Source organism: Trichosurus vulpecula, chromosome 4 (assembly GCF_011100635.1).
Source record: "Trichosurus vulpecula isolate mTriVul1 chromosome 4, mTriVul1.pri, whole genome shotgun sequence".
NCBI lineage: Eukaryota > Metazoa > Chordata > Mammalia > Diprotodontia > Phalangeridae > Trichosurus > Trichosurus vulpecula.
The window spans coordinates 391,179,107-391,205,379 of record NC_050576.1 but is presented as its reverse complement, the minus strand read 5'-3'; the positions used below and the strand labels follow the sequence as shown (position 1 = coordinate 391,205,379).

General features: G+C 37.3%; 1 protein-coding gene across 6 annotated transcripts in view; it reads right to left on the bottom strand.

The window, feature by feature from the left end:
• Positions 1-9,973: 9,973 nt before the first annotated feature.
• The window catches only part of PROZ (protein Z, vitamin K dependent plasma glycoprotein), a 37,152-nt gene continuing 20,852 nt past the window's right edge, over positions 9,974-26,273 (bottom strand). For all 6 annotated transcript variants that reach the window (XM_036755344.1, XM_036755345.1, XM_036755346.1 and 3 more), the window contains 4 exons: positions 22,373-22,504; positions 21,542-21,627; positions 17,659-17,776; positions 9,974-10,548 (listed from right to left, as the gene is read on the bottom strand). In XM_036755344.1, coding sequence (XP_036611239.1) covers positions 10,034-10,548; positions 17,659-17,776; positions 21,542-21,627; positions 22,373-22,504 — 851 coding nt within the window. In that variant the 3' untranslated portion in view covers positions 9,974-10,033. The remainder of the gene's footprint in view (positions 10,549-17,658; positions 17,777-21,541; positions 21,628-22,372; positions 22,505-26,273) is intronic.

Sequence of the window (26,273 nt, the reverse complement as noted above, 5' to 3'; positions counted from 1 at the left end):
GGGTGGGTGATTCTTGGTTTTAATCCTAGCTCCACTGACCTCTGGAATATCGTATTCCAAGGCCTTCGATCCTTTAATGTAGAAGCTGCTAGATCTTGTGTTCTTGTGTTATTCTGATTGTGTTTCTGCAATACTCAAATTGTTTCTTTCTGGCTGCTTGCAATATTTTCTCCTTGATTTGGGAGCTCTGGAATTTGGCAACAATATTCCTAGGAGTTTTATTTTGGTGATCTTTTTTAGGAGACAATCTGTGGATTCTTTCAATTTCTATTTTGCCCTCTGGCTCTAGAATGTCAGGGCAGTTCTCCTTGATCTTTTCTTGAAAGATGATATCTAGGCTCTTTTTTTTGATCATGGCTTTCAGGTAGTCCAATAATTTTTAAATTATCTCTCCCAGATCTATTTTCCAGGTCAGTGGTTTTTTGTTTTTTTAAAAAATAAGTTGGTCTATTTTTAGTTTTCAACATTCACTTGCATAAGTTTTAGATTTTCTCTCTTTCCCACCTCTCTCCCTCCCCAAGATGGCATGCGATCTGATATAGGTTCTACATATACATTCCTATTAAACAATTTCACATTAGTCATGTTGTGTAGAAGAATTAGAACGAATGGGAGGAACGACGAGAAAGAAAAACATAAAAAAAGATAATCTGCTTCACTCTGCATTCAGACTCCATGGTCCTTTTTCTGGATGTGGATGGCATTTTCCATCATGAGTCTTTGGGAATTGTTTTAGGTCCTTGCATTGCTGAGAAGAGCTGAGTCTATCAAAGTCAATCATAGCATACTGTGGCTGTTACTGTGTAATGTTCTCTTGGTTCTGCTGACTTCACTCAGAAGCAGTTCATATAAGTCTTTCCAGGTTTTTCTGAAGTCTGCCTGCTCATCATTTCTTATAGTACAATACCATTCCATTACATTCATATGCCACAACTTGTTCAGCCATTCCCCAATTAATAGGCACCCCTTCAATTTCCAATTCTTGGCCACCACAAAAAGAGCTGCTATAAATATTTTTGTATATGTGGATCCTTTTCTCTTTATGATCTCTTTGGGATACAGCCCTAGAAGTGGTATTGCTGGGTCAAAGGATATGCACATTTTTATAGCCCTTTGGGCATAGTTCCAAATTGCTCTCCAGGGATTTGTTTTGTACAACAATGTATATGTGTTGCAAGAGCTTCCCAACTGCTCCCCCTTCACCCCACTCCAGTTATGAAAGATGGGAGGGCACAAGGGGAAAGAATACAGCCAAAAGAAAGAAATTTGAACTATTGTATTTTTTAAAATAAATGCAGAGAGGAGAACAAAAAGAAGCACAGACAAGCAGGACAGCTTTGAAAGCTTCAGTTTTAATTTATTACGCTTAAAAGGAAAAGCAAGCTGTATATAAAATAAATCTGCATTTTTCATATGCAACCTTTTTCCATTCTATGTTCACAGAAGTGCCCATTTTTCTTGGTGTTTTAATATGTTGCTTATTAACCATGCATTCACCCTCTCCCAGCCATACATTCCTCTGGTGTATATATATTTGGGGGTGTATGGGTGTTCAGAGAAGACTAGTACCTCTGGTGTGAGGGCTGCTGAGCCCTTTTCAGGACTGCTTTCCACTTTTGGTATCCACCTGCCACCCAACTCTCACCTGTGGCTCCAAGAAGCTATAATGTGTGCAGTAGCCACACCCCAGTAAACTGTTTTGGCAAATAAACTAATAAACTTGTAACTCAAGAGCCCTCAAGCCCATCAATGAGTTAGGGAGGTATCTACCCCAAGCATGGGAAGAGTTACCCTTTTGGAATGGGTGGATGAGAACAATTTGTTCCAACGGCCATGAGGGCAGCTGAAGCAGGGGCAGTGGAGCGCTTAGAGCTTGGTCAGACATGGAAGACACCAAGATCATCAACTGCATCCTGAGCCATCGCCAGTCCTCTCGACTTTTGTCTTGCCATTGGACTCCAATGACTCTGGAAGAGTGAGGCTGATGACTTTGCACAACTCTGCCTTACTTCAATCCAGTTTATGTGTGAATCAAAGACATCACCCGTACCATTTTACCATTTTTTATCTACTTCAAAGTCCTGTTGTGACAGGCAAATAAATGACAAAGCAGTAGGTTTGGATACTCTAGGATATAGTCACAACTCTGCACATAAGCAGTCCAGGCCATAGGGTTGTCTTCTCACTAGACTGAAGCAGCAATGAGATTCACCAGCTCTTCTGGGTGTCTGATCAGCCTTTTAAGGACCACACTTCCCACCTCCTTACATGAGGAAAAAGCTAGAAAAGGTGTCCTAAAAATTGCTTCATCTAACATCTAACTGCAAAGATGATTCCACTCAAGATTGGTACATGGAATGTGTGCATACTTGTAGACAACAAGAAATCCAATATACCTAAAAGATGAATAGCTCTTGTTGCAAGAGAATTCATCTGGAATCACATCCAAACAGCGGTCCTGAGTGAAATAAGGCTGGCAAACGAAGGCCAGCTTGCGTTATTGTTGTGTTTGTCCTTCGTTCTCAAAGAGGACCAAAAGGCCAACTTACTGAAGTTAGAGCTGGATATATTTTTTGGAGTGGCTGCAGTGATGGGGAGTGTTGTGAAGCTAGTGTAGATTTCACAATCAAAACTAATTTCAACGATCTTCTACACCTCCCAAAAGGAGTGAACAGGCTCATGACAATGTGATTGCCATTTGCAGGAAAGCACTATGCCACTATCATCAGTGCAGACAAACCCTGATGAGGTTAAAAAAAATTATGAATACCTAGAGATCCCCATCATCAATGTGCCAAAAGAGGACAAACTTGTCATTCTGGTGACTTTAATGCCAAAGTTGGCACAGACTATCAGACACAGCGTGGAGTCCTTGGAAGGAATGGAGGTGGAAACAGCAGCAGCAATGGTCACTACTGAATCTCACAACCTTCTAATCACCAACACTGTCTTCCATTTACCTAAACACAATAAAACTTCAAGGATGCATCACCCCAGCAAACATTGGCATTTAATAGACTATGTTATTGTAAGGAGAAGAGACAGACAGGATGTGACAATGATGAAGGTGATGCGTGGCACAGAGTGCTGGACTGATCACAAACTCATCCTCTCCAAACTAAACCTTTGCATTCAACAAAAGCAGTAGCCCTGAAGGCAAAATGACCAAAAGACTTAATGTCAACTACTTAGAGCACTTCTCTCCGCATGAAGAGTTTGTTGCTAACTTAGAGAAAGCTAAGCCAACACATGGTTGGCAACAGTGGAGAAGAAAAGGAGTGTGCATGGGGCAGCTAGGTGGTGCAGTGAGTAGAGAACCGGCCCTGGAGTCAGGAGGACCTGAGTTCAAATCCAACCTCAGACACTTGACACACTTTCTAGCTGTGTGACCGTGGGCAAGTCACTTAACCCCGATTGCCCTGCCCTTCCCCCCTCAAAAAAAAAAAAGAAAAGGAGTATGCAGCTTGCAGGGATTTGGTGTACAGCACCACTTTACTCCCAAGATTGATTTGATGATAATAATGGGGAAATTAAGAAACTGCTAAACAAAAACCATGAACTCCACTGGGTGTACAAGCAGAGTAGTTCATCCATCTCTAAGAAGGCAACATTTAACTCCATCATAAGAAAAGTACAAGCAAAGCTTAGAGAGATGCAGGCTTCCTGGCTCAGTAAGAAGGTAGATGAAATTCAGTTTTATACTGATAGTAACAATCCAAAGTGCTTTTATGATGTCCTGAAGGCTATCTTTGGGCCAAAGACCTATAGTGCATCTCAACTACTTAGCGCTGACGATGGAGCCACATTGATTAGTGTTAAGGACAAAATCCTGGAGAGATGAGCAGAACACTTCCATGGCATTCTCAACAGACCACCATTAACCAATGCTGAAGCCATTGACTGTTTATCTCAGGTTGAAGTCATTTCCTTTCTAGCTGAACTTCCAACTGATAAAGAGGTTTTGAATGCCATTAGGCTCCTCTTGTATGGCAAAGCACCTGGTGCTGATTCTATTCCAGCTGAGATTTACAAGGCAGGGGGTACGCTGCTCATATAAACGACTGAAATCTTCCAGGTTATACTGCAAGAGGAAGTTATCCTTCAGGAGTTCAAGGATATCTCCATTATCCATCTTTATAAAGAAAAGGGAAATAGGTTGTCCCATGACAATCACAGGGAGTGGGTGGGTCTCTCTTAGTCATTGCTGGCAAGACTCTTGCTAGAGTCCTTGTTAATAGGCTGATCTTTCAACTAGAAAATGGTTTTCTACCAGAGAGCCAGAGTGGCTTCAGAAAGGGCTGAATAACATTTGATACAGTGTTTGCTGCGTGACAACTTTAGGAGAAATGCCAGGAGCAGAATAGAGGACTGTACACGATGTTCATTGATCTGACCAAGGCCTTTGATACCTTCAATTTTGAGGGCTTATGGAAAATCATGACAAAATTTGGTTGCCTGGAAAAGTTCATCAGTATTGTCCACCAGGTTCATGATGGCATGCTTACATAAATAATGGATGATGGTCTCATGCTTTTCCAGTCACCAGTCAAGTGAAGCAGGGCATGTGTGCTTGTTCCCATATTTTTAGCATGTTGTTTCTAGCAATGTTGTTTGATGCTTTCAACAAGGATGAAAACAGCATTGAGGGCATATACCGCACTGACAGTAAATTATTTAACTTGAAAAGGTTATAAGCCAAGACTAAAGTGGAGAGAGAGTCGGTGTGCAACTTTTTGTTTGCAGATGATTGTGCACTCAGTGTAGCCTCTGAGGCTGAGATGCTGTAACAGGGTATGGATTGGTTCTCGGCTTCTTGTGCTAATTTTCACTGACAATTAACAATAAGAAAACAGGTTCTCCACCACCCAGCACCACACCATCCATATGTGGAACCATCAGATACAGCAAATGGAGAAATTTTGAATTCCATGGATAAGTTCATCTACCTTCGCAGTGTTCTTTCCAAGAATGGACAAATAGATGAAGTTGACGCTAGCCCAGTGTTTGAGAGGCTCCAAAGGAAAGTGTGGGAGAGAAGAGGTATTAGGCTACCTAGCCATTATATATGCCTGTGAAACCTGGACAATACTCCAGTGCCATGCCAGGAAACAATCTCTTCCATCTGAATTGTCTTAGGAAGATCTGAAAATCACCTGGCAAGATAAGGTACCAGATACTGAGGTCCTTTCTTGAGCTGACCTACCAAGCATTCAGAGAGAGTGCAACTCTGATGATCTGGCCACATCGTTTGAATGCCAAATGTACTTTTGCCTAAAAAACTATTTTATAGAGAACTCAAAAGGGAAGCACTCACATGAAAATCAGAAAAAGCAACGCAAGGACACCCAAGATCTCTGAAGAATTTGAGAATCAATTGTGAGACATGGGAGATACTGGCACAGGATCACCCAGCATAGCGTGCGCACATCAAAGAAGGCGCTATGCTGTATGATCAAAGCAGAATTATAGTAGCTCGAAAGAAACATGAGATGCATAAAATTAGAGACCTCTCCACTCCAAGGGTTCATATGGACCATTTGAACCCAACCTGTGGTGAAGCCTTCCAAGCCACTGTCAGACCCACTGTACCTTGACCCCATTGTAGTGATGTCATTTTGTTGAGCATGAAGGACAACAACCAGTCAACCATATATTTAGTCACATCCCTCTAAAAATTGGCGGATAGGACCTGCCCAAATGGGTTGGGAAGAGGGGGAGAGGAGAAGTGGTTCAGAGGTTAAAATGTAAAGTGAATTTTAAAAAGTATTTAGTATATTCTTTAGAAAATGCTTTTATTAAATTAACTCACTGTTTTTAAAGTTGGATTTTTTTAAGTTCTGAAAAAAAAGTTGTTCTCTGACCTTCTGTAGTTCTCATCTTACTAGTTTGTAAATGGGCCTTTTTGTACCTATTAACCATAACTGATAAGAGAAACTAAAGACTAAGACTAAAAGTAGGGAATAAACATTAGCATATCAAATCCTTGGTGTTTTGATTGTATCTCTGTTGTTAACTAAAACCATGTATTTAAATGGTTTAAAGCACAAAACACTTCCATGCTATTGCTTCTCAGAAAAGAAATACTTTAAGTTTTGTAAATATGTGTGAGTTGTATGTGTTTAGAGCAGCCTTAGAGCAACTCAAGTAAATATTTTCACAATAAAATGAGTCCCAGAAAGCTATAGAATTACCCTAAGCTAATAAATCAAAAAATTACAACTCTTTCATCAGTCATACTTAAGTTATCCCCAAATAGTTTCACTGATAAATAATACAGTGACATTCACTTATGTACCTCTCCCTTCTTTTTCTGTAGCCTAAGAAAACTGAAGAAGGAAAATACTTTTCTACCCTTAAAGTACTGCTACAAGTATACAGAATATTTTCTCCTTTATATTGCTTTTTTATAAGTATACTTTTGTTAGCCCTAGATCCCCATGCTCCAGGAGTGGCTTCCTTCCCTCTCGTTGCCACCCTTTCCCATAAAGCTTTGGGGCTACAGGATAATGAAGAAAAAGTCCTTTGTGCATCTCAGGAAGATTTATTGCCCACACTAACTTGGCAAAGCTGAGAGAAGCCTGCTGCCCAATGGTATGCAATCTACCTCCTAAACTGAGTTCTGGCAAGATCTTTTCTCTCTCCTTCCCACCTTGGTACAATCCCTCCGAATCCTCACCTCACAAACCTTTCCTTAATTCCTTTTTTTCTTACCCCCCTGTTAGAGAAGGGCTTATATCCTGTTCAGGTTTGATTTGGAGGATGAAATAAGGCGCTCATAAGTCATTGAATAGTTAACAAAAGGAGATTGACTTAGTTCTCACATAATAAGGATATACACGAATACACAACAGCATTTAGCTTTTATAGATACTTGCCTTGGTCTCCATATGGAAAGATCGGAGTGAACATGTATTAGTTCTCAAACATAACAAAATGAAGCTGAGTTAGCTCCAAAGAAAAATCTCTGTGGCCAGTTCCACTGCAATTTGGACAGCTTTCCAAACCCTTTATTCCCTGGTGGATCAGAACTTTTCCTCCAAAGATTGTGTTCCTAGAATTGCAGCCCTTCTGCTTTGCTATGGTATATGACCTCGGCAGAATGGAGAGATAGGTGGTGTAGTGAATGCAGCACTGAACCTGTTTGATTTCAAGTCTGGCCTCTGACACTTACTAATTGTGTGACCCTGGGCAAGTCACTTAACTTCCGTCTGCCTGTTTCCTCATCTATAAAAAAAGGGAATAGAATAGCACCTACCTTCCTGTGTTGCTGTGAGGATATTTGTCAATTGCTTTGCAAACTTAAAGCACTATTTAAATGCTAGAGCTATTATTATTATTAGAATACATAGGCATTAGAATGCAAAAACTGCTGTGGTGCATGGAGAAATCACTGTACAAACTGCATACAATTAGGTAATTAGAAGTGTAGTTGTATTAGTAATTTTGACCCAAGTTCACACGTAAGTGAGGATCTCCACTCCCTGGCTGTCATATGTTAAGTGTCAGAACCAGGATTTGAAGGCAGGACCTCTGGTTCCATGCCCAGGGCTCTTTCTACTGTACTGTACTGAAGACAAGTCTCATAAGATCTTATATTTGGGCTGTACATTCACTCCTCTATGTTCTGTTGAAAGTGGTATAATGGCAAAAAGGATTTTACTTCCATGCTCCATGCAGCTGCTCAAACCTTACTCAGTGGCTTCCTTGGGTCCTCCCCAGAAAAGGAAATAAAATAGAAAAGAGAAGAAAAGGGAGGATGTAGGTTACAAGGAGAGATAGAAGAGAGGAGAGAGAAGATGTAGGAGTAAGGAAGAAGAAGAAAAAAAGGGAAGGAAGGAGAAAAGATGGAGGGGTGAATAAAAGCACAAAATTCTAAGAAATGCTTCAGTATTCTCTTTTTGACCCATTGCCACCCCACCTCCCATACTTTCCGACCCTAGTCTTTCTAAAAAAAAAGAACTTCTTTATCCCCATTCTATATTAATCTTCTCCCACTTAGAATCACTATTCAGAGTTCCAATCTGATCCAGGGTCTCTGGATGCACATGCTTCTTCAGAGTGTAAAAACTATCTTATTGCCTCTTCTCAGTTCCAAAATTAGCACTCATGTATTTGTATGTAAAACTCAGTTCCATTTTGAATATATCACCCCCAGAAAGAATGAATCAACTCTCAGTTCCTGCAATTTATTTCTGCTTTTTCTGGTATGAGGCAGTCAGATGGCATAGTGCAATGGTGTCAAACTGATAGAACTGGAGACCACTAAACCATACATAAGGATCCCATGGGTGTGTATTGACTTAGAAAACCACATATTAACATTATCTATGCCCTATTGTATTTTTATTTTGTTAACTATTTCCCAGTTACATTTTAATCCTTGTGTACTTGGGAATATCATAGGCTTCATGTTTGGCACCTCTGGTGCAGTGCGTTGAGCAGAAGACCTGAGTTTGAAATCTGTCTTCTTAGCTGCATGGCTGTGGGCAAGTCATTTTACTCAGTTTCCCATCTATAGAATAGGGATAATAGCAACTATTATTCACTGGCAATCAAGCGACATAATATATGTAAAGTACTTTGTAAACCATAACATGCTATATATATCTCAGCTATCATTATTATTAGTTTTTTTCATAATTAGATTTATATGCTTGGATTCCATTGACTGACTTTGTTATCTACAGGCATGGGATGGGATTGGGGACCACTGGTGTAAAGGAACTTTGGGTGAGGAAATTCTTCTATCTATGTAGACCTGTACTGTCTCCGAAACTTACAGTCTTAGAGAGTTTCCTAGGACATTCAGAGGCAGAGTGATGTAGGGTCACACAGGGAATATGTGTCAAAAGCAGAACTCAAACCCAGGTCATCTTGGCTTTGAGGCAGGCTCCATATCCAATATGCCATACTATCTCTCATGTCATCTACATGTGTCTTTGCTTTCATGCTTCACAGATCCATGATTTTATTGGTAGGAGCAGTCCCCCACAAATATAGATCATTAATCATGACTCTTCAATACTTTAGTTTCAAAAGTTGCTGTAGCTTGGAGAAAAAAATTATGACTTATTGGACAACTTTTTATAATGAGTCATTCCCACTTAAAATTTAGCTAGCATGTTCCTCTGATAATACGACATGTAATCTATTGCCAGGCCCACTCTTAAAGTTTTCCAGTTTGGTGGGAACTGATAAGCCTCTGTTCTACTGAGATAGCTTTTGAGAACCCAGGACCACCTCCATGGCCACGTGGTGAAGCATCAATGTTAGACTTTAGTGGAGGATAAAAAATATGCTTTATTCTTCTATTTACAGATTTGAAACGTGGCACTTTTAAAAAACGTACTCTGATTAATAATGTTTGTATCTGTTCAGTATGCGTAGTTAGTTACTAGTAAACATTTCATTTTAGGGGATGCCTGAATTTTACTAGTTTTAAAATCATTTAATTTCATCTCATATGAATTGTAAAGCAAAGTAAAAAGAAATAAATATCACACAGCTTTCTACCAGAACTTTTTTACAGTATCTCTGCTAGTTCAGTTCAACAAAATTTTAAGTACTAAAAAGCATGTTGTTAGGCACTGGGGGAGATAAAAACATCCATTAGACACATTTTCTGCCTTCCTGGAGGGTGAGGTCTGAACAAAGATAATTAGGGGGCAGGGCAATTGGGGTTAAGTGACTTGCCCAAGGTCACACAGCTAGTAAATGTGTCAAGTGTCTGAGGCCGAATTTGAACTCAGGTCCTCCTGACTCCAGGGCTGGTGCTCTTCTCACTGAGCCACCTAGCTGCCCCCAAAGATAATTTCTGATTGAATGGAAGGGGTTTTTTTTTTGTTTTGTTTTGTTTTAAACCAAATTTGGCATGTTAGCTGGGCTACAAAGAATGAGCACCCAGCAGAAGCGCGGTTTGGGGAAGACAAGAGAATTTCAAGTGTATTGCCAGTTTATGATCAACTTGGGATCACAGCTTAAAAAATGGACATTTTTCCATAGAGTTTATTCTTTCTATTCAATCGCTTTTCTATTATTGCATTGTTTTTTCAAACCACATTGAATATCTTGAAATCTTGGTGAAAAGATATAGTGGTCCCAGCTTTTCAGTTGGTAGAGAGGCCATAACACCAATCAAAAACCAAGTCCCTTTGTGCTCAGCCATGACAATACTTCCCTCCGCCAACTTCCAGTCCGCCGTTGCCTTGCTTTTCTCACAAAATAGCCTCGTTGTAACTGTCACATTGAGTATTTCTTCACATTTCTCATTATCAAAATATACACTGGGCAAGTCAATCAACGAGTCACCCAGTTCGGTTCCATTGAGTGTCCAGCCACTGACAACGTTCATTTTCTCTGGAATCAGAACGTGTTCTGCAAAATCCTTTTCGGGGATACAGATGGGAAGTCCGTTGCTGCCACACCGAACGGGCTCATTAAGCTCTAGCAATGCCAGGTCATTCTGCCCCATTTCTTGATCATACCTCATGTGCACATGCTTGTTCTTTATTTTTATCTCCACTGGGGCTCCTGGTATACTATCTTCACCTGTTTCGTAAATGACACGATCATGGGTCACTTTAGAAAGATATTCAAAATTTCCAAAGCTAAAGGAATTCAATCACAACCAATCATTATTTCTTATATGATCCTAGCTTTAATCTTGCAATACCCACAGAGACTACATATGGGCCATCAGTCAGCAGTCTCCTAACCCTGCGGCACCCATTTATACGTGGTGACACAGTAGAAGTCTATTATGATTTAACAAAAGCCCAAATCTCGTTTTGTCACTGTTCTCTCCCTTCCCCTTCTCCTCATCAGAATTAAAAGTAAATAGGACCTGGCAGTTTCATGACCTCCTTGAGAATTCAGTTTTGGAGCGATGAAATGTTTAACGGGTAGTTGGGAGGAGGAAAAATCAAAACCCGAACAAGCCCATGAATAGGATAACCTGAAAACTGAGGGTTCAGAAATAACTTCTTGATATATCATTTAACCTTTTTAAGGGTCACAGATTTACAGCTGAGAGGGACCTCAGGGGACATCGAGTCCCATTCTCCTTTTTTTTAATAGATGAAATGACGTGTCTAATGTCACACATGTGATAAGTAGCAGTGAACTTTTTTTAAAGTTATTTTTTATTGATGAGTTTTTTTATATCGTTAGTTTTCCACAGTATCCCTCCCCCTGCTCCTCCCATGAGTCATCCCATATAACAAGTAGTATTTCTTTAAGACAAGAAAAAGAAGAGGAAAAAAAAATCAGAAAAAACCCTGAAAAGATATATAATGCACAATACTTGTGGACCTCCCACCACTGCAAAGGGGTAAGGTGGGAGGATCTTCTCACACCTCTTCTTTCTAGCCACGCCCGTTCTTTAAAATTTCACAACATTCACTTTTGGTAGAATTACAATTTGAATTCAGGTCCTTTTTATGGCTCTAATTTTTTCTTTTGGAGGGGGGAAGGGCAATTGGGTTTAAGTGACTTGCCCAAGGTCACACAGCTAGTAAGTGTCAATCGTCTGAAGCCGGATTTGAACTCAGGTCTTCCTGACTCCAGGGCCGGTGCTCTATTCACTGCACCACCTAGCTGCCCCAATTCAGGTCCTTTTATTTCGGGTCTAACACTCATGTGACTTCATCATCGGGCCCTTCAAGAATCCATCATTTAGGGACCACACTCTCATTGATGTGCTTTTCTCCATTTACCCGAGCCTCTCCGCAGGCAGCAATTCAGTCCGTTAGTAGGACTGTACTTAAAGCCTTTCTGGGTTGGGAGAATTTTCCAGAGCTTGCACTCCGCATCGAAATTTAAAATAATGCTAATGATAATAACTGGAAATTGTATAACTGACACTCCGCATCAAAATTTTAAATAATAATAATAATAACGGGAAATTAGATAGCTTACACTCTGCATCAAAATTTAAAATAATAATAATAATTAGAAATTATATAACTGTCACTCTGCATCAAAATTTTTAATAATAATAATAATAACTGGAAATTATATAACTGTCTCTCTGCATCAAAAATTAAAATAATAATAATAAATAACTAGAAATTATATAACTTACACTCCACATCAAAATTTAAAATAACGATAATAATAATAATAATAATAATAATGATACCTAGAAATTATATAACGTTTCAAGGGTTTGTAGAGCACTTTACATATGTTATTTCATTTGATCCTTGCAACAATCCTGGGAGGTAGGAACTGTTATTAACCCCATTTCCAGATGAGAAAACTGAGTGACTTGCCCAGGGTCCCACAATTAGTAAGTGTCTATGGCTAAATTTGAACTCAGAACTTCCTGACAAATGCAGCTTTGAACCCACTGTGTCACGTAGCTAGATGAGTACAATTTTTATGAAGGCTGTATATGTTCTTTTATGTTCCTAAAAAAGGTTCAAGAATCAGACCCTACCCTAGGTTGTATAAATGTTCACTTTACTCCAAAGAGCTTGAGTTCACTAGATCAGCCCTCTGGGAAGTCAATTACCTCAATAGCTAGAATTCTGCATTGGGGAAGAGTGGTGTCTGAGTTTGCATAGACAGACTGTTGGCAGTTAGAGAAAACCATACAAAACAGGCATCTTTGACCATCATCCCATCTAGAGATGTGCAGTCCTCTCTGAGTCTCTGAGAGGGGTTCTGGTTTTTATACTCGTTTCCTTTCTATCAGACCCTAACTCTGGCCACCAAGAGGCCTCAATTTTAGGGCCCTCTTGGACTACTGCTTCTATGATAAGTAGAGATAAGTTTTATAACCAAGACCACACATTATTTACCAAGATAAGCTCCAAAAGGATTTATGAACTAGATAAAAAGTCACATCATAAATAAGAGGAACAAGAAAGATAACCATCAATAGATCATCTTGATTACAGAAAGATTATTTTTTTTTTTTACCATAAACAGATCTAATGTGGCTAAGATTAGAAAGAAAACTAACTGGGAAAAATTTTGTAGTAAGTTTCTCTGATAAAGGCTTCATTTCCAAAGGATTCAAGTTTGTAAGAATAGGAGCCAGTGGCCAATTGAGAAGTGGTTAAAAGATATGAACAGGCAGTTTTCAGAGACTAGGAGGAAGAATAAGCGTTTATATAGAGTGAACTATGTGGTGTCTCATGATCCTCACAATAGTCTTGAGAAGTAGGTACCGTTATTATCCCCACTTCATAGTTTAGGAAACTGAGGAAAACAGGTTAAGTGACTTGCACATGGTCACACAGATAGTGTCTGAGGCCAGACTTGAACTCAGAGCTTCCTGATTCCAGGCACTGCACTCTATCCACTCTACCACCTAGTTGCCTCTGTCTACCGATAGCCACACCCATCAGACTGGTCAAGTTGACAAAAACAGAAAATGACGTGTTAGCAGGGCTGTAAGAAAACAGGTGTTTTAATGGACTGTTGGTGGAACTATGAATTGGTTCAGCCGTTCTGGAAAGCAATCTGGAACTATTTCCAAAAAGTTACTAAATTGGGCATGTCTTTGGACCCAGTGATACTATCAGTCTTATTCCCCAAAGAGTTCAAAGGAAAAGGAAAAAAGTCCTATTTGTACAAAATTTTTATACCAGCTCTTTTTTTTAATGCCAAATACTGGAAACTAAAGAGGTACCCATCAATTGGGTAATACTGGAAAATAATATGGTATATGAATGTAATGGAATACTATTGTGCTATACAAAACGATGAAAGGGATGGTTCAGATTTATATAAACTGATGCAGAGTTAAGCGAGCAGAACCTGGAGAACAATTTATATAATAACGTCAACATTGTAAAACTTAGCAATTTTGAAAGACTTAAGAACTGTGATCAATGCAATGATCCATCATTATGCCAGAGAACCAGTGATGAAGAATGTTGCCCACTTCCTGACAGAGGGACTGATTAATCAAGTGAGACACTCATTTGTGGACGTGGCTAATAAGGGAATTTGTTTTGCTTGATTATGCTTGTTTGTACAAGGGTTTTGTTTTTATTTTCTGTGGTAAGGAAAGTTGGAGGGAAAAAATAAATGCTTAATAAATTTTAACAAAAAAATAAATTTTATAGTGACTTAGAGATTTTTTCCAATGTTAAATGATGTTTTGTTACTACATATTTCTATGATGCTATAAAGTTTTCCACTACTCTATTTTTATTCTGAACTTTGTTGTTGTTCAGTTGTTTTCAGTCATGTCTGACTTTTCATGACCCCATTTGGGGTTTTCTTGGCAAAGATACTGGAGTGATTTGCCATTTCCTTCTCCAGTTCATTTTACAGATGAGGAAACTAAGGCAAAACAGAGTTAAATGACTTGCTCAGGGTCACATAGCTAGTAGGTGTCTGAGGCCAGATTTAACTTGGGAAGATGATTCTTCCTGACTCCAGGCCTGGCACTCTATCCACTGCACCTTCTAGCTGTCTCTCATTCTGAACTTAATGAATACCATATAAAATGGGCATTTCCAAATGCATAAAACAAAAGAAGGACTTCCTTCTCCACCTCGCTCCCTTCCAAGTACCAAGTACCCTCCCCTGTTTCTTAGCTTCCTTTTATGCATTGTCTTTCCCATTAGAATGTAAACTCCTTGAGGGCAGGAATTGTTTTTATATCCCCAGCTGTTAGAATAGTGCCCAGAACATAAGAACTTAATAAATTCTTGTTGACTTGGACCAAAAAAAAAAGTCCCATTATGGATATTTGCGTGTAAATGGTACTTTATTTGGCGTACATGGGACTTTTCTTCCTATATTTGTTCTCCTTGGAGTATACACTTAGTAATAGAATTTCCAGGTCAAAGGATAGGGCTTTTTAGCCACTTTTGTTAAAGTGTAATTCTAAATTGCTTTCCAGATTTGTTGCAATAATTCAGACATCCGCCAACAGTGTAGTGACCTATTTTTGTGCAGCCCCTTCAACACTGCCTTATCCATCATTTGTAAACTTTACCAGTTTGCCAGTTTGTGGGGCAATACCTCAAAGTTATTTTGATTTTAATTTCTCTTATTATTAGTGATTTAGAGCAGCTTTTCATGTAGTTTTTAATCACTTGCAATTCTTTTGAAAATTATTTATACATGTTCTTTGACCACTTATCCACTAAAGAATGATCCTAGATGTTTATGTTAGTTCCCTATATATCATGAATTTCAGACCTTTCTCAGAAATATTTGAGGCAAAGACTTATTTCCCATTCAACAGTTTCCCCTCTTATCCTAGTTGTATTGGTTTTCTTCACGTAATTAATTTGGTTAAGAATTCTAGCCTACTCATTTTTCAAATATATAGAAAACTGAGTCAAATTTATAAGAACACAAATCATTCCCCAATTGATGAATCATCAAAGGATATGAACAGGCAGTTTTCAGATGAAGAAATTAAAGCTATTTATAGTCATATAAAAATGCTCTAAATCACTATTGATTAGAGAAAAGCAAATTAAAACAACTTTGAGGTACCACCTCAAACCTATCAGATTGAACAATGATAAATGTTAGAGAGAATGTGGGAAAATTGGGACACTAATGAACTGTTGGTGGAGTTGTGAACTGATCCAACCATTCTGGAGAACAATTTGGAACTGTGCCCAAAAGGGCTATAAAACTGTGCATGCTCTGATCGAGCAATAACAGCTACTAGGTCTGTATCCCAAAGAGATCATAGAAAAGGGAAAAGGATCCACATGTATAGAAATATTTATAACAGCTCTTTTTATGGTGGCAAAGAATTGGAAATTGTGGGGATGCCCATCAATTGGGGAATGGCTGAACAAGTTGTTGTATAAGAATGTAATGAAATACTATTGCTCCATAAGAAATGATGAGAAGGAAGATTTCAGAAAAACCTGCAAAGATATACATGAACCAATGTGAAGTGAGCAGAACCAGGAGAATATTGTACACAGTAATACAACACCGTATGATGATCAGCTATGAATGACTTAGCTATTCTCAGCAATACAATGATCCAAGACAGTTCCAGAGGTCTTGTAATGAAAAATGCTATCCACATCCAGAAAAGAACTGATGGAGTCTGAATGCCGATCAAATCATACTGTTTTCACTTTGGTGTGTGTGTGTGTGTGTGTGTGTGTGTGTGTGTGTGTGTGTGTGTTTTCTTTTGGCCTGTTTCTTTCACAACATGACTAATATGGAAATAGGTTTTACATGTTTGCACATATATAATGCATATCAAATCCTTGCTGTCTTAGGGAGGGGGGACATGAGGGAGGAAGGTAGAAAATTTGGAACTCAAAAAAATTTTTTAAATGAATGTTAAAAATTGTCTTTACATGTAATTGGAAAAAAAATTAAGTACTATTAAAAAAGAAAAAAATAATTCTAGCCTAGCATGACTAAATCTCAACCTATACTATGAAGAAATAATCATAAAAGATATTTGATAGGCTAAAAAATAAAATACTTGATCAATGGAACATATTAAATAAACAAGACCAAGAAGAAATGGAACATAGGATCAAGGCATTCCGTATAGCCCAAGATATCAATTACTGGGGTAAGGATTCCATATTCAACAAAAATTGCTGAAAAACCTGGAAAGCATCCTGGTAGAAATTAGGGACAGACTAACATCTTATACTATATATCTCCAAATGTATATGTGACAAATATAAAAGATTATATTTATTTTTTTAAAGTTGGAGAAGGGATGGCAATAACTTTCCAATTGTGATTGAGTGAGAATCTTTACTAAACAAGGGATAGAGGTTATTAGAGAAGATAAAATTAAAAAGCCTTTTTACAACTAAAATCAATGTATTCTTTGTTTATTTCTTATCCTTTGACACATCTATTAGGGTATGACTCTTCTTTTATGTTTACATAAATTCCCTATGTCTCTTAGATATTAGATCTTTATCAGAGTTATTGGTCGTGATATTTTTTTACTCATGTAACTGCTTAGAGTTAAAAGAGAAGGAGTAAAGTGGAAAAAACAACCCCACAAAATAGCTCTAATAAAAGTCTGATATCCAAGATAAAGGAAATTGATATAAATATAGAAGCCATTCCCTAATAGATGTTTCAAAGGGTAAGAAAAATCAGTCCTCAAATACAGAAATGTAAGCTATTAACATCCATGTGAAAGAATATTCCAGATCCCCACAATAAAGTAAATGTTAATTAAAGAATTCTGCCCCAGCCATAGTTGTGGAAGGTAATCGATTTCATTTCCTTTCTAATTTTTTTTTAGGGTTTCTGTCTCAAAGATATTCAAGTTGTATTTCCATTTTTAGTTTATTGTGGGATGCGGTATAAATTGTTGGTCTAAACTTTTCTGTCAAACAACTTCAGTTTCCCCAGTAGCTCTTGTTAAGTAGGGAATTCTTCCCCATGTAGTTTATATTCTTGAATTTATACATTGTTAATTTCTTGGATTCAATTATTTCTGATTCTTGCTTATCTAATCTCTTCCATTTGTTTACTTTTCTGTTTTTTAATTAGTACGAAATAGCTTTGCTGATTGCTACAATATAATATAATTTTAAGTCTGGAAGCATTATTCCCCCTTCAAAAATTATTTGCCTTGAGATTACAGAGCTTTTGTTACTCCAAACTAATTTTATTCCAAAATTTTACTTTCAATGAGCACTTGTAAAAATTGGTCAGGTGAGTGTAGTAATTACTTACTTAGCTTCACACTGATGTTTCCATGTAGGAGTGAACATTTTGCTGTAGTCAACACAAAATTTTCCTGTACTATAACGCCACCACAGAAGTCCTTTCCTTGCGAATTTGTTAATTTGACCTTAAAAAAAAAGACATATAGTTATTTAGTCAACACTATTTACAACATATAATAGAGGTCTCATTTCTGCCCCCTTCCAATTTGATTTACATCAACCCTAAACTTGTGATTTAGTGGCCACCCTTCATTAGAAGATGTCAGAGTTCCGAGTGTCTCAGACATTTGCTTACTGTGGCTAATTATTTAACCTCCAAAGACCTCATTTCTTCATCTGTAAAATTAGGGTATTAACCTTGATGAACTCTCTAAAGCTTCTTCCAATTTTAAACTGTAACCCTGTGACCTATATTTTTCTTCTCAAAAATGACTTATTTTTGAAGATGCAGTCAATATTAAAATCAATATAGTTATCATAAAAAGGACAAGTTTCGGGGAGGGGAAGTGTCAAAAATTTAGCCCTGCCTCATTTTTGTCACTTATAAGTATTCAGTAGATATTGCCTTTTTCATTCTTAGGTAGGTACATTCACCAAAGTTACCAAATTCAGAATTTAGAGGGAGTCTCAGTTGAAGAAGAAAAAAGCACTCAAAAGTTTAAGTGGTATTTTAATTTAAAATGACTTTTACTTTCTTCAGTTACTTTTAAATGAAGAAAAATGCAACTGCTTAGGAAAATATAATGGAATTCAATGACCATGCTTTTTAACCAGAATGATATAAGAAAGAAAATAGCACAGTCCCTAGCACATAAATGGTATTTAATGAATGCTAGTTGACTGACTAAACATGCCTATAACCAAGAATTTCTAAGTCTTCTAAAAATATTGATGACATTTTTCTAGGTGGTTCTTTTCTTTTTCCTTTAAAAAAACTAAATAAGCGAGCATTTCCACATACATTGTAGAAAAAGAAGAAACTATATGTGAAGCTGTCAATCTCTATTATGTAGACTTTGCCAGGTGATTCTGAGTGACTTTATTTAACTCTTTAGTGACAATTGTACAGGAGAAGAGGGCAGATTTAGAAGCAATGGCTGACAGAGAGTAACATTTTAGCTTGAACTAAGAAGAAATGCCCAATGATTAGTGCAATTTTAAAAGTGGTTTTGGCTGCCTCAGGAGTGCACGAATTCCATATCTCTGGGGACATTCAAGAAAAGCCTGAGGAACCACTTGCCAGGGATGTTTTAGAGGCTTTTCTGTTCAGATATGGGTTGGTCTAGATAATTGTGTAATAGCTGGCATTTCTATAGAACTTTTAGGGTTCCAAAGTGCTTTCCTCAGAGCAGCCCTGTGAATTAGTTATTTCAGGTCTGATTATGATCTCCATTTTACATATGTAGAAACAGGCCCAGAAAGATTGGTTTATGGTTACACAGCTCGTAAGGGTCAGAATTGGGGTTCCGATGGTGCCTACTGATTAGGACTCTAGCTCTCTCCCTCTCTCTTTCTCTCTCTTTCTCCCTCTCTCTCTCTCTCTTCCATATATCTATGTGTATATATATATAAATATATGTATACATGTATAAATATTACATCTATATGTGTGTATAAAAATAGATATAGATGTTATAAGTATCACTTTATATATGTATTATTTGTATATATAAATATATAGATGTGTATCACTTTACATATATATTACACACATTTATGTGTATATATAAGTATATAGATTGTATCACTTATATAAATATATATAAATATATATATAAATATATAGATGTATATCACTCTATATATGTATCAATTACACACATCTATACGTGTTTATATAAATATGTAGATGCGCATCACTCTATATATGTATATAATGTTACACAATATATCTATATGTGTGTATATATAAATATACAGATGTATAAGTGTGGATATGTATAGAGTTCAATATTTACACATCTCTCTATATTTATATGTACACACATATAGACATATTGTGTAATATATACATATATAGGCATACACAATACATATACACCATATCACAATTTTGTCGTTATAAAACTCAGCTTTGGCTAGATTCTTAAGTTAAGGTTTTCACCTTTGTTGTGTAATGGACCCCTTTGGCACTCTGGTGAAGCATGTGGACTCTTTCTAAGAATGATGTTTTAAAATACAAAAAGTAAGATTGCAAAGGAAACCAATTATATTGAAATAAAGATGTAAGGGGCAGCTAGGTGGCACAGTGGATAGAGCACTGGCCTGGGAGTCAGGAGGATCTAAGTTCAAATTCGGCCTCAGATAGTTACTAGCTGTGTGGCCTTGGGCAAGTCACTTAACACCCAGTGCCTCCCTAAAATAAATAAGATGTAATTTTCTTCTCATCTAAATTCACAGGCTCTGGAGATCCACTCAGGAATGCCTTGGGGAAGGGTCTGTGGACCCCAGTTTAAGAACCCCATGGGCTAGATGATCTCCAAGGCTCTTTTCACCTCTTAATGCTATGACCCTATAAAGTTATGAATCATCTTCATAAAAGGGATCGTTGAAGTCATGGGAACAGATGAAACTGAAAGGGGGAAAGGTATAGAGAGGATGAATGGTCAAAAGAAGAATAATCAGGTAAGGGGAATTAGAGAGGTAGGAAGAAAACCAAGATAGAACATCTATCTACCATGCCTGACTGTCTGGTCGTGTGACACACATCCGTACATTTAGAAAACTTCTATCTCACTATTTTTTTAGAGGGGAAGGCAGGGCAATTGGGGTTAAGTGACTTGCCCAAGGTCACACAGCTAGTTAAGTATGTCAAGTGTCTGAGGTCAAATTTGAACTCAGGTCCTCCTGACTTCAGAGCTGGTGCTCTACTCACTGCACCACCTAGCTGCCCCCTGCTATCTCATTATTAAATAGGAAAACCTCAAAGATCTTATAGGAGCATTGTCATATGGCAAACCACAATCACTTGACATTGTATAGAAACAACTATAGGACATTGAGAATGCAGACAATATTAAAATCAATATAGTAATAATAAAAAGGACAATCGGGGCAGGGGGAAGCACCAACACTTTACTCCAGCCTCATTTTTGTCACTCACAAATGTTAAGCAGATATTACTTTATTTTATTCTTGGGTAGATGCATTCACTGAAAGTTACCAAACTCAGATTTTAGGGGGAGTCTTCAGTTGAGGGGGAAAAAGCACTCAAAAGTTTAAGTGGTATAGGACATTGTATCAACATGCTTTTATTTTAAGAAAGATAACACTGATACTGTTTTAAAATAAAGAAAAAAGGTCTAGTGGGGGGAAAGTCTTCTGTCATTTGTTATTTTTCATGTCTTATAGAAATAATTAGAGAAAGAATTTTGAAAACGTAGAATAAGTATTATGACCTGACAGTTTGGTTTTGCTTAAGTATTAGTATTTTTAAGGCAATGATATTTTTATGGTAGCTCATATTAAATTGTGATGCACCTTTCTAACTGACAGATTTTCATTTGGTAAAGACAGTGGAAATGTTTAATAACGTGAAATACCTACCACCACATATGTATAGAGCAATTAGGTGGCACAGTGGATAGAGTGCAGGGCCTGGAGTCAGAAAGACTCATCTTCCTGAGTTCAAATCAGGCCTCAGACACTTCCTAGCTGTGTGACCCTGGGCAAGTCTGTTTGGTTTAACCCTGTTTGCTTCAGTTCCTCATCTGTGAAATAAGCTGGAGAAGTAAAGAGCAACCATTCCGGTTTCTCTGCCAAGAAAACCCCAAATGGAGTACACAACTCAAAAATGACTTAACAACAACAAAACCACCACCAACACACTTGTATATACATGTAACCACACACAGAATCTTCAGTGTTTATTAACGATAGTTTTCTATTACCTGCCATGGAAAATTTTGGAAAGTCAGCTTGGCATCTGTCAATGTCACGTTGCTTTTAGAACTGAGGATTCCGCATGCACACTTCTCTTCAATAAGAAGAACATGAAGAAAAGTCATTGAAATCTGGGTCAAAGGTAAATTCTTCTTATGTCGATATAAAACACTTATTCACTAATATCTAAAATCTAATGCTGGTTTTGATTTATTCCTTTATAGGACCTAGACAATATTAGTCACAAAATTTCAAGGGGTTTGCAGTTTATGTAATATGGTACAATATGATATAGTATAATAAAATATGATATCACACAATAAATATTACAATAATCAAAAGAATTATAATATAATAATCACATAATGATCAATAGAGTTTGGTGGACATTACCCATTTTTTTTCCCATCACAAAGATGGAGTTTACTGATGATGTTTGGACATGAGGAAAGACATTTTTTCCTTACGATGAAATGGTCATGATCTTTAGATCACCATTTATAAGATAGAAGGCAAGAACCTTGGCACATATAGATGAGAGATTATCTAACCCAATGGTGTCAAACTCAAATATAAACAAGAGCGACTCAAATGTACATACGGATCACTGTAGGTCGCATATTGATGTAATTTTAAAATAGAATATTATCTATGTTTTATTATATTTTTATTTATTTTGTTAATTATTTTCAATTTACATTTTAATCTGGTTCAGGCCACACTTGGGAGTGTCATGACCCGCATGTGGCCTGCGGGCTGCATGTTTGACACCTTTAGCCTAACCTGTAGCACTAAAGTCTGAGTGGGTCCACTATTTTCTCTCTAATTTGCATACTTACCATTTGGAATACATGATCTTTGATCCTTTCCAAGTTTATAACCCTTTGCACAACTGCACATAAAAAATTTCTGCCCTGGACGACAAAAGTGGTCACATCCGTTGCTTCTCTTGGAATGACATTCATTTTTAGCTGAAGAGGAAAAATCACAAACATTAATATAAGCATGGACAAACAATCTCATTTATAATTTCCTTATGCCCATATTCTCAGATTTGAAGTTCTAAAAATTTTCCCATTGCTTCTTCTTCACATAAACATTTTTATGACTCAGAACTACATGAAATCAACTATAATATACTTTTTAAGCAAAATGTTTATATTTTATTTTTTCAAATCACTTGAAAAAATAATTTTTAACATTCATTTTTAAAAAAATTTGAGTTCCAAATTCTCTCCCTTCCCTCTCCACTCCTTGGGAAGGCAAGCAATTTGATATAGATTATTTTAACACACTTTTAACAGGAATATTAGGAGAGTTAAATAATTGGGAAGATATTCAGCATTTATTTTTTGGTCTAGACCACTATTCTCAGTCTAAAATATCTAGGGAAAAGAGATTTCCAAGGATTAGGATTCCTAAACCTTTCTCTTTGCCCATTTCAGTATACAATAATACAGATGGCGCAGTGAAAAAAAGTACTTTACTTGGAATCAGAAAGTCAGGAAGACCTGAGTTCAAATCTGTTCTTAGACACTTCCTAGCTCTGTGGCCCTGGACAAGTCATTTCCTCTCCCATAGAATGAGGGTGACAATAGCACCTACTTCACAGGGCGGCTGTGATGATCAAATGAGATGACATATGTAGAGCACCGTGCGAACCTTAAAGCACAATGTAAATGCCAGCTATCAGTATTAAGATTCCCCAGTTGTTTTTGAAGTAATTCACATTTATGTAACACTCAGGGTTTATAAAACACTTTCCTCACCCTAACACTAAGGAAGATAGTAGAAGTACTATTATCCCCATTTTTTAAGATGGGAAACTGAGGTTCGGAAATATCAATGACTCGCCCAGGCATGCGACTAGTAAGTAAATGGCAGAGCCAAGACTTGAGCCCCTATGGGGTCCATGCTCTTTCTATTCTACCACACTTCCTAATGCTATATTAAGCTAAAAGTACACAGAACAGTATGGAATTTCTCTCTTAAATGCTATTGAAAATCTGAGCAGGCTGAAAATCATTTTTATTGCCCCATTATTCAGTTCTTTCCAGTTGTGTCCAACTCTCCATGACCCCAATGGGGGTTTTCTTTACAAAGATACTAGTAGTTTGCTATTTTCTTATCCAGCTCATTTTACAGATGGGGAAACTGAGGCAAACGGAGTTGAGTGAATTGTTGAAAATTACACAGCTAGTAAGTGTCTGAGGCTAGATTTGAACTTGGGAAGATGAGTTTTCCTGACTCTATCCACTGTGCCACCCAGCTGCCTAAAAATACTTTTAGTAACAAAATAATAATGAAGCAGATTATTTGTAATAATAGCAATCACAGTCACTAATGGGCAACAATAATACTAAGCTTAGGTAAATAGTGCATTTGTTCCCTCCTGAAATGGCAAAGAATCTTCATTTCCATTTTTTAACTACAAATCCCAAAGAGCAGGTATATACATTCTGTCCTGTCGAACCTTGCTTACTCGTTTCATTTAGAACCATATAAGTACCTACAAATCTGAATTCAGTTGCCCATTTTTCTCCCATCCCTTTGACCTGGTCCCCACCTAAAAGTAAAGTCATAAATGAATAAAAATCATAGACCTCTAAGGGCTGGATAATCAAGTAATGGAATTCTTAAAAAAATGAAGAATGAGCTACATTCAATGAGTGCCCAGAAGACCTCATCAAAGTGGGTACCTTCCTTTGCATGAGCCATTACTCAAATAATCTTATTTGGTTCAGACCTGTAATTTCATTGGCAGAGCAGATTCCCAGAAAGGAAATCACCTCTGTCAATGAATATCAGCAATTGCTTCGCAATTTATGACTCCAAATTGGTGCATGGAGATCTGAAAGGTTAAGTGATTTGCCCATAGTCACGGAGCCATTCTGTGGGAGGACATGAAAATCAAATCCTTTTGACTCCAAGGCAGGCTCTCTATCTACTACAACACTTGCCCTGAATTTAGGTCATACTCTTATAACGTTTACACCAAGAAGGAACCTTAGAGACCATCTGTCCAATCTCCCCATTTTATAACTGAGGTCATAGTGATTCTGCAACACAGTGAACAAGATGTATAACATTAATCTAAGTGTAATAGAGGGCTGAGGACTGACTGGCATTCTGATAGTTGTGATTCAGAGGGATGTGCATTTCCTTCCAGCCTGGAATGAGATTTGAACTATCACAGTCTTTAAGCCAGAAGGCAAACTTGAGTCACATCTAGGATTTTTGCAAAATAAGCACACTTTATGCAAAAGAATGGACTGAGAGGAAGGAGTGAGGATGGTACGAGCTGAGCAAGAATAGCAGTGGGTGAAATGGCATCCTTAGCCCCTTCTGGGACTTAACAAAGTGAACTGGGATAGCAGTAGGGAATATGGTCGAGAAAGAGAGAAAGGAAACCTGATCTATGTGTAGCAGGGAAGCAAGAGATTGAAATGGATTGTAAAGTCCCTGCTGTCATCTTAGAGCAAAGCAGCTGATGGAAAAGTTCCAAAAAGTCTGCTTTCCACAACTTCCTCTTTCCAGTTATAGGTGCTATCACATACTCTTTTCACTGCTTTTAGTTGAACATTACTTGTATCTTGATTTTGCTTCATGCATAAAGAAATCAGGTTTGGGAATTAAGGTTTGTATTGTACACTTAGTCCATTCTGGGAAAAGGGGAGGAGCTAGCTTGAAATACACAAATTTTAATTTAAAACAGAGAACTAAATCTCTCTACAAGTTTAAAAAATTTTTTCCTAACTGGGGGCTCTGAGCTATTATATTAATACTTTTTCATCTTTATAAAATAACAAGGAAAGAGATTTTGAAAACTGGAGGATCCTTAAATTGCCTCCAGATACCTTAAAAGTTAAAAAAACCCTAACTTTAAAATTTTTCTAAACTTCAAAAAATTAAAAATTTTACATTAAAAAAATGTTTACACTGAAAGCAAGCTAGTTGTTGTACTGATTAAACCTCCCGAGACAAAGAAAGCTCAGAAGAGAGGAGAGTGACCAAAGGAAAGATCACGCCCTAAACCAACGTCCAGGGAAAAGATAGGCAAGGCTTGGGAATGTCCAGCTCTACTTTTAGCAGGGAGGCAGAACAGAAAGGATCAAATACCACCTGGCCACCTCTACCCTTCACAATGACACTCACTGGTGTTACATAAGATAATTTAATTCTTTCATACAAAGACAAGCTGTTTACTATGCCTTCATGCTACATTCAGAGTGACCTTTCTTTCAGTGCAAGCACTCCACAGTGGTCATTGTAAATGGTACAGAAAAACCTTATGCCAATGTTGAAAACTATCTTTACGTGTAATTGGAAAAAATAAAATACTATTAATTGCAAAATAAAATAAATAAATGAAAAAGAAAATTTTAACATAGTCAAACAATAGCAATGAATAAAATAAAAATAAAAACCCAAAACAACCTTAGGCCAAAGCAGCTCTCTAGGAGGGTCATACTACTAAAATATATTACTTGTCTGCCTATTCATAATGAAAAATAATTTGTCATATATTTTATGCAGGTTTATAATCTAGGAACAGAGGCTAATATCCAAAACAGTGAAGAACATGCTGAAAGCCATCCTGATGAACATGCTGGTACTCATTATTATTTATTTGCAGTTCTATTGTGAAGATAATAATTTTTGTCTTAATATAGCTCTTAATTACATTGTTCTCATCTTGTTCAAGGAATCTTGTTCTCTAATAGGAAATGTATGATGTTA